Here is a 10,268-nt window from a genome sequence, read left to right as displayed (position 1 = left end):
CGAGCCGAAGAAAACTCACGTCACACCTCTCTTCATCAGCTTGCACTGGCTGCCAATAGCCGCTCGCATCAAATTCAAGGTACTGATGCTTGCCTTCAAGACAATCACTGGCGCTGCACCAATATACCTAAACTCGCTAGTCCAAACCTACGCGCCCTCCAGAAGCTTGCATTCTGCAAGTGAACGACGCCTCGTAGTGCCATCCCAAAAAGGCACAAAATCACTCTCATGGACCTTTTCCTGGACTGTGCCCAGCTGGTGGAACGACCTATCTCAATCCGAGCAGCTGAGTCTTTAGCCATTTTCAAAAAACATCTAAAGACACATCTTTTTCGCCATCACCTGACCAATTAATACTAGCACTTATCTATTCTAGTCTATTCTATTCGTTTTGGTCTAATTTATTTATTTAAAAAAAAACTTGCTATGTGCACTGTGCTAGACTAACCGAGACTTGTCACAGCACTTGTATATTGTTGCTCTCTCGTTGGTCTGATTGCTTCTACTTTGTAAGTCGCTTTGGATAAAAGCGTCTGCTAAATGACTAATTGTAAATGACTAAATGTAAATATTTCAAACATGTATTACTTCCTTACTTCTGTAAAATAGTTAATACAGTTTTGTAATATGCCGTATCAAGGTTTAAATATATATTTACAATATTAAAAATATATTTCATTCTAAGCCATGCTTTACAGTGTTGTAATTGTTAACTAAAACTATTAATTGTTGTTTTATTTTTTGTTAATTGAAATAAAGCTGGAATAAAATGAAGCATAAAGAGTAGATAAAAACTTAAATTTGAAGGAATTAAAGAAATGATGATAGAAATGATGCCTTGGAAACTAACTAAAATTTTAGCATTAAAATACCTATGACTGAATTTGTAATAAATATACATGAAAGCTAACAACTAAATGAAATAAAACCAATTCAAGTTAAAGTAAAAGTTTTTAAATAAAAATAACAATGACAATAATTTCCTTAAAAATATTAAAATAATATAAAATTTTACACATGGTATATTTCATTAAAGTTGCACTGAATAATGTTGTAATTGTTAACTAAACCACAACTATTTAAATTTTTTTTATTAAATAATGTAGAAATAAAATAAAATAAAAATATTAGATAAAAACTTAAGATGAAAATGAGAAATGCTGCCTTGACAACTAACTAAAAAAAAACACATTTAAGAAAAAGTCTTAAAATATGCAAGCACATAAAATTACTGAAACAAACTAAAATTAAAATTGAAAATATATGAAAATACGAATTAGGCTTGCTGCAACAGTCGGTGTTAAGCTAGGGTGACCATACATGCCATTTTCCCAGGACGTACCCTATGTTAAGCTACAACATTGATTACGTCACTTGTCCACCGCAGCATAGAAAAGAGGAAAATAGGGAAAACTCTAACGAACCACCCATTTACAAGCTATTTAAAAGTGAAGGATAAGAGAGAAAACTCTAACGAACTACCCCACGAACTATCCACGACCACTACCAGAAGGCTCTGAATGTAGTGTACATGTTGCATAAATAACATTTATGTAGATTTATGCTTTTTGTCCTTTTTTCTCTGGTGTTCCACAGAAAAAAAGAAAGCCATTTGGGTTTGGAAAGACATGAGGGAGAGTAAATGATGGCAGTTTAAATTTCGAGCTGAACTGCTCCTTTAAAGTTAACAAGCGCGGGTGGCCTGTAGTTTTTGACCTGTTCACAGAACAGTACATACTGTACTACATCTGATGCTCCCTCTGAATCTGGAGAGGTAAGAAAACATCTGCCGTGCAATTAAGTAATTACGCACATGACGACATTTGTGTTCATGAAATACATGCGTGTGTTTTATTGGCCATCTGACAGATTAATTTCAACTATCTTAAACTTTCGTCGGCGCCGATAGCCTCGTGGTTAGTGTGTCAACATATACAACTGCGCTTACGGCGACCCGAGTTCGATTCACATCTCGAGGTCCTATGCCGGTCCCACTCCCCTCTCTCTACCCAATACTTTCCTGTCATCTCTCCACTGTCCTGTCTAAATGATAAAGGAATAAAAAGTCCAAAAAATATAGCTTTAAAAAAAAAAAATATCTTAAATCAATTATTTATTCATAAAAGTAAGACTTCTTGAAGGAACAGTTAACTTGAAGGAATAGTTCACCCAAAAATGAAAATTTGCTGAAAGTTTACTCACCCTCAGGACATTCAAGATGTAGATGAGTTTGTTTCTTAATCAGAGAGGATCTGGAGAAATTTAGCATTATATCACTTGCTCACCAATGGATGCTCTGCAGTGAATGGGTGCCGTCAGAATGAGAGTCCAAACATCTGATAAAAACATCACAATAATTCACAAGTAATCCACACCACTCCAGTCCATCAGTTAATGTCTTGAGAAGCCAAAAGCTGTGTTTGTAAGAAACAAATCCATCAAGACATTTTTGACTTTAAACTGCTTTGTCTGGCCAAAATATGTCTATATTTCTATATCAGTCTATAATCCATAATAACGCTCCATCCAGTGGAAAATTAACTTTGTCTGAATCAGGAGAGAAACATGCACATATCAAGCTCTATTTAAAAGCCAAAATAGTCAAAATCCAAACAAATATGTGGGTGGATTTTGATGTGAGAAGACAACAGGAAATTGACTTTTTCACTGGAGGAAACATTATTATGGATTATAGACTTATTTTGGCCATAAAATATCTTAATTATGGATTTGTTTCATACAAACATGCAGCTTTTCACTTCACAAGACATTAACTGATGGACTGGAGTGGTGTGGAGTACTTGTGGATTATTGTGATGTTTTTATCAGCTGTTTGGACTCTCATTCTGACGGCACCCATTCACTTCCCATAAAAAAATATACTCATTACTTTTATGAGTATACACTTTTTCATAAATAAAACAAGTATAAATAAAACAGTATACACTTTTATTCTCATATTGTACAAAACCAGTATGATGTCAAGCACCAATGTTCAACACTTAGGTTTAAATTGACAATCAATAATGTTGACAATTTCGTGGAACTTAGACAAAAATTTAAAGTTAATTTTGTTCATAACTTCCTCAAGCATTAGGATGAGTAAAATAACATTTATATATACACAGTGATCCATCGCCACCTGCCAGATTCAATCCAAACCTTTCTGCTATCAGCCAGAACTTTAAACACTTCGAGCACCAACCAGCACGTAAAAACAACTACCTGTCCAACCCGGGGCAATTCTTGGCAAATGTCAAAATTTTTGGAATATGTCTAAAGATTTTGTTGAGAGATGCGCTGACAGGTCTTTAATCCCATCAGCTGGGTCAGACACGAGGCCCAAAGATGATCCGTATCTGCTGCTTCGTTTTGATGATCGATTTTTTTCAACGCACATAGCAAATTATGTGAACTTGGATACAGAGAAAGAGAAATCAAGCCACGTGGCATCCTTGATAAGAAGGCAGATAATGTCATCGACACAATGCCTTAAAGACATACATCAAACTGTGAATATGCATCAGTTAATGCCCTGGTTTGAATGCAAGTTTGAATGTGTTGATACTAAACAAGATTAATGCACTGATTAGTCTCATGTAGCCAGACCTTCAGACTGACGGCTGAAGGTCTGGCATCCATGGCAGCTTTCACTGGCCAAGGCCCACCCATGAGGCCGTTTGATCGACATGTCAAACAACCAATCACAGTTCATTTCGTTCATCGTCACGTTTCGAGGCGTGGAAATGTCGCCACAATAACAGAACGGTGTGTAAAACTCTTGGACGTATTTTAAAGATTCTATGCCGTGAACTTTAAATATTTCACATACTTTTGAAAATCCAGCGTTTAGTTGATCCTGATAAGCGCTCGTCGTCACAGTTGTAAACACAACGGCTTTCCTCTTTCATGAGGGGGTTTGGCGTCACGGCATCTTTGTTTCGAGGCGGAACATTAAAGAACGCGACAGACACGTCTCCTGGAAATCCTGTATAATTCAACCAATCCGATGACGACTTCGAAACTCCTGAAGTGTTTCCACTTTTGTGTGCCGTATGCATCATACGTTTAGCCAACGGTCCGTGGGCGGGACGTCTGAGGCTGAGACTATGCACTGATTAACCACTGCAAAGTTCAGTGAAATGCAGATCTACACAACAGTATATTCAGCATCAGGTATGTTCTGATTATTACTAGCAGTGTTTTCTTATATTGTTTTGGTTTTAAGTGTAGACTGTGTTTTATCACAGTTTGAGTAGTAAACAAACAGGCAGTTGGCCAAAAGTAAATGTTGCATTATATCCAACTATTTAATTAAAATGTATTACATTTCATTTTTTAAATATTTAAAATTGGGGAAAAAATTAAATTATATAAATAAATATTCTTATTTAGCAATGATGCATTAAATTGATCAAAATTGACAGTAAAGACATTTGTTACAATTTTTAAAAAATAAAATCTGTTCTTCTGAGCTTAAAAATATAAGAAGCACAACATTGTTTTCAACATTGATAATAATCGTAAATGTTTCTTGAGCAGCAAATCAGCATATTAGAATGATTTGTGACACTGAAGACCGGAGTAATGATGCTGAAAATTCAGCTTTGATCACAGGAATAAATTACATTTTACAATATATTCAATTAGAAAACAGTTATCTTAAATTGTAATCATATTTCAATTTCATTTTTACTGTATTTTTAATCAAATAAACACAACCTTGGTGAGCAGAAGAGATTCATTTTTTAAAGTATCTTACACAAACCCTTCAGCCGATCAAGCAGTTAATAGCAGCACTTTGGGGTCAAACTCCGTGCAAATTAATTACCATTTGGATGCAAATGTGTTCCACCCCCATATTATTTAAACTAGATTGCACAAATAATCAAGTTTGTACTCGCTGCTGATAGGGATGAAACACTCCTGATAACCATGTTATTAATTCCATCCATTATTAAAGGAAATACGCAATGCAGTAATCCTGAAAAGAAAATGCAGCTTATATTTTCTCTAAAACTGTACTAAAACAAAACAGTATAAAGCTTTAAGGTCACAGTGTTTCATCATGCCTTTCAACAGATCACCACCATAATCTGTCTTTCAATGCAGTGACAGCACATCCTCTGAGGCCAGATACGAAAGGAGAGAAAATCCCTTTCAATATACATCAGTAGTTGGACGTGCCAGCGTGAGATATCACAGTTCAAACTAGGCCACACAGAACAGTCGTGCATTCAAACTCCGTTTCGGAACAATGCTGCAGCAAACGGCGCCAAACATTCCGGGCTCCGTGTGACCGACACATTCCCGCTCGGGCCGTGATCTGCCGGCTCTGTGCTGACATGGTGATGCTGCTGTGTCAGTGTGGCGCGGTTGTGTTTGCGTGAAAGAATACCACCATCCAAAACACAGAGAGACGAAAACAGTTCGTGCAAACAGGAAAACTAACGCTCAAGCTAAAGCGCAAAGTGCACTACATAACAACTGAAATATACTGAAGTATTTAAATTACTCAAACTAAAACGGAAATAAATATAAAGAATAAGAAAGAGAAAATTATAAATATTAGAAATGATAGAAATAAAAAACAATAACTACAGTAATACAAGTTGTTGTTGTTCACTAAAAGTATTAAAACACATTTTCATTAGCTTAAATGAAGCTAAAATATAAGTATTAGATGAAAAACAAACTTAAAAGACTTAAAACAAAAAATTTTTAATAAAACAAAAAAACAACAACTGAAATGTCGCCTTGGCATCTAACTGAAATGAAGTACTAAAATTACTAAAACTAAAATTTAAAAATTAAATCCTATAAAGAAATTAAAAAATAATAATAATACTAAAAATGACAAAAGCATATAGAAAATTACTACAAACTAAAATTAAAACTGAAAATATAAAAAGTTCAATTTAAAATATTAATAAATACTATAATAGTATATAAATAAAAAACAGCTTGAAAAATGTAAACTACATTTATCAAGTCGTGGTTTTTATTTATATACTAGACAGGAAATATAAATTTTTTATTGTTATTGTTCATTGAAATAAACTATTAAAAACATTTTCATTACATGAATTAAAGCTAAAATAAATGTAAATATTAGATGAAAAACTTGAAATTTAAAAAATTTAAATTATAAATGTTTCCCTGGCAAGTAACTGAAACAAAATAAGTTTAATTAATAAAATTACTAAAACTAAAAACTAAAAATAATAAAAGTACATAAAAATACTACAATTAAAATGAAAATAAAAAATATAACAATACATGTTAATTCAAAATATGAATGAATAGTAGTATAAATAAAAATGTATAAAAATAAAACAGTGTCACTACTTTTAGTTACTTCCCTAAACTGACATAGAAATAGTACTGGATCAAAGACAAGTTTGACCAAACAAAAATGAGTAAAGTTTTGCAGAAAACATCTCCTATGCTTCCTTTGAATGCAGGAGGTGTCGGCTCAATACGCAACAGCGGCACAGACAAATTGAGATATTCCTGGAAATATGGACACTTTGTCATAAAGCCCAGTAGCTTGCCACAATATCTCAGTAATTGAGAGCTCTTTCAGGTCATATCGCGGGGATTTGAATTTAGAATTGAAGTGTTGCACTGAATGCGTAAGTGATTCATGGCGCTCAAGTGGACCGTCTCGACACGTCTGCTGATTGTACATCGCTCTTCAAAGCAGCGCGCCGCGCCGTCTCTCTCTGAGGCCCGATGATGATTCACGTTATGAGCTAATAATGCTTAGACATGCTCCAGTTCCCACCACTGCCCTCCTGATGGAAATAAATGCCTCTAATTATTCCCATCAGAATCAGATATCGCTGGAAATGAAAAAGCAGGATTTGTTGCAGAGATGTCCAGATTCAACTGGGTCACGTGTGAAGATGGGGTCTGGAAACGGATCAGTAGATTGGGGATGTTTTCCCCATTATTAAAGGTTGTGACGAGAGGGGCGGGGCCGAGAGCTGTGGGAACGGAGCGAGGAGCTCCGGAAGGATAAAAGGAGGAGTGATGAGTTGGTTGGACGAGAGAAGACCAAGCCTGGATTTTGTTTTGTGTTTTGTGTGCGGCAGTCGTCCGCGAGGGGCTGCCGCTTTACTTTCATTTTGTGTTTGTTTATTTTATTAAAGTCTTTAAATGTTCACCGGTTCCTGCCTCCTTCTTCCCGTGACTACGAACTGTGTTACAAAGGTGTTTTAAACGAATGAGATGAGACTGTAACTGGGATGGGCGGTATGACAGTATATATATATATATATATATATATATGGTTTCAGTCTTTTGTTTGATAGCATTTGTGATGGATCATTCATTTGAAAATAATATGTTTGTTCAAAAATACAGTAAATAATGGAAAAACTGTGAAATATTATTACAATTTTAAATAACCATTTTCTATTTGATTATATTTTAAAATGTCATTTATTATTGTGATGCAAAGCTGAATTTTCAGCATCATTACTCCAGTCTTCAGTGTCACATGATCCTTCAGAAATCATTCTAATATGCTGCCCGAGAAACATTTCCTATTATTGTCAATTTTGAAAACAAAGTTGTGCTTTATAAATAAAAAGTTGTGCTTATAAAAAAAATAAATACTTTAAGTAAATTGATGTTGGTTTATGGATATTTTTACTGGAAAACAAGACTTATTTTGGAAAATTATAAATATCGTTAATGTCACTTTTGATTAATTTAATGCATCCTTGATAAATATAAGTATTAATTTCCTTGAAAGTATTTAAGTGAAATATTGAGTAGAAGCGAGTTTCATTTGTCCGTGTGAAAGCTGATGTGAGTATCTCCTCACCGGGTTCTGCGGTCAGAGGTCTTGCTGCAGGTGTGCTGAGGAGGAACGTTTCTCCACTTTTTGGCTTCCACCACCATGGCCTCGGCATCCACCAAACCAAAGCCATACAGATGACTGACTAGAACCACACACACACACACACACCAAATATTAACCAGGTACGGATGTCACAGACAGCAGAATGTCTATACTTAAAGGGGCTATATGATGCGATTTCAATTTCAAAGCTCTTGGTGCATAAAGAAGATCTGTAAAGTTGCAAAGACTAAAGTCTCAAATCCAAAGAGATATTCTTTATAAAAGTTAAGAGTCTACCACGCCTACCTAAAACGGCTCGTTCTAACACGCCCCCACATGTCTACGTCACGATGTGGGAAGATTTGCATAACACCGCCCAAATGTTCACGCAAAGAAAGAAGACGTAACTTTTATTCTCGCTGTAGTATTGTTGACGCTGCGTCGAGACGCTGTGTGACGCGTTTCAGAAAGGCGGGGCATAGAGGAGAAACAATAATGTACAGTATGTGGAAAATAATGTGTTTTTTGAACCTTAAACCGCATAAACACATTTCATTACACCAAATACATAAAATAATGTTCTTTTTAGCAACATCATATGACCCCTTTAAATAAGACTATCTGAACTTATTCAGAAGGCATTCATGCTCAAATTTTATTCACTAGTGTAACCAATATGGGGTTTTAATGCTGATGTTAATATCAAGAGTGCAGAGCAGATATTGCTGATATGTTACAACAAATTCATTTTAAAGACAGCAAATATGAAAATTATCAAAAACATATACAATTATTTGACAAATACACTTAATCAGATTTCTGAAAATGTAGGACTAGTTTACAGAGAATATGTGACCCTCTCTGTGAAAACCCAGCTAAAGTAATTTTTTTGTGATTTACTGTTTTCTACATAAAACCATCCTTCATAAGGTAAAGAACATTCTGTGGAAATGTAACCTTTATATCTTTAATATTGACTGAGTAGGGCCATGTCAAATATTGAAATTATAGTGAAATTAATGGTTGAATTCAAACTTTGATGCTTGTTATCTCATAATTAGATTTTGAGACTTTAGCCTGGATTTCACAGAGTCACATATACACATATATGTACGCACTGTATGTATATATTTTTATATATATATATATATATATATATATATATGTTTTTGTTATATAATTTAACACTAATATTTATATAATGTAATTATTATAATAACACAATGATAATTATGTTAATATATTAATATAACAAATTTAATAAGACAGTTTGATGTGCAAAAATAAGTGCATCATCCCATAATTTTAAGTGCTGCAAATGTTAGCCTGGATTCTAGTGTATAGATTTATTTTTTAAGTCTGATCTTTCCTCACAGTAGACGAGTCCTCATAGATTCAGCGTCATTTGAGCAGAATGTGTTTTTGCTGTGTTCATTGTCTTCAGACGGCCTCCCCCCACTGTGCAGTTTGGAACAGTAGACAAATTTTCCTCTCTGCCGCATCCAATTCTCAGGTCTCGTCTCCGTGTGCCCTTCCGTGGCCCTTTATCGCTGTCTGAATGTGGACACAATCGTGCTTCTGACAGCTAAATGCCCTTAAAGCAGCTGAGGAGCCGGTGAGGAACCAGAGTTGACAGGAAGTGGGGCTCATTTATGAGTAGTCAGCCGGTATGAGTAATGTAACATGCAGGACTGTCCGCAGAGTGCAGAAGACAAGACGATTTTTACAGCTTTTTAGGGCAGAAACCTTTGTCTGACACTTTAGTTTCCTCTCAACTGCATCTTTCTTTGTGTGAGAGTCCAAAACAGGCTATTTCAGGATGAATGAGGTGGTGGCATCGGTTAGTGAGGGGTGTCTCTTGCTTTCGTTCACTTGGGAGACACGACTGGAAAGACAGACCCCGAGGGACTTACAGCATACACACATTGACAAAGATGAACATGTATGGACTGACTAAAGGACTAGATTTCCCTGAGGAGGTCAGGTGTATTTGTGATTTAGTGATTTTTTTCCCCACCTGAATTGAACACACTGGTGTGTCTTTCTCACACAACCTCATATTTTTTGACTAACTTGGGTGTCATCTAATCTAATCCCATCCAAATGATGCATTTAGTATTATTTCTGATAAATATTATTCATATATTATTATTATTATTATTATTATTATTTATAAATATTATATATTATTAATACTTGTTAATTAAATAGTTTAATACAATAAAGTATTATTTTATTGTGAATATTTCAAGATTTTTGATTAAGTAATTTAAATCATTTAATTAAATAATTTGTTGAAGAACTTTATTTTTAACATTATTTTGTGCATTCTAAGTACTCTGAAGACAGATGTTAGCTTTTTGTGTGAGTTTGTGTATGCATGCACACACACACACACACACACACACACACACAC

General features: G+C 34.8%; 1 protein-coding gene across 2 annotated transcripts in view; it reads right to left on the bottom strand.

Moving 5' to 3' along the window:
* The window catches only part of LOC107742302 (proprotein convertase subtilisin/kexin type 6-like), a 111,400-nt gene that overhangs the window by 45,148 nt on the left and 55,984 nt on the right, over nt 1–10,268 (bottom strand). For both annotated transcript variants that reach the window (XM_016555220.1, XM_016555221.1), the window contains one exon: nt 7,835–7,952. In XM_016555220.1, coding sequence (XP_016410706.1) covers nt 7,835–7,952 — 118 coding nt within the window. The remainder of the gene's footprint in view (nt 1–7,834; nt 7,953–10,268) is intronic.

Source organism: Sinocyclocheilus rhinocerous, unplaced genomic scaffold (assembly GCF_001515625.1).
Source record: "Sinocyclocheilus rhinocerous isolate Xijiao unplaced genomic scaffold, SAMN03320098_v1.1 scaffold75, whole genome shotgun sequence".
Lineage (NCBI taxonomy): Eukaryota > Metazoa > Chordata > Actinopteri > Cypriniformes > Cyprinidae > Sinocyclocheilus > Sinocyclocheilus rhinocerous.
This window is presented reverse-complemented; position numbering and strand designations above follow the sequence as displayed.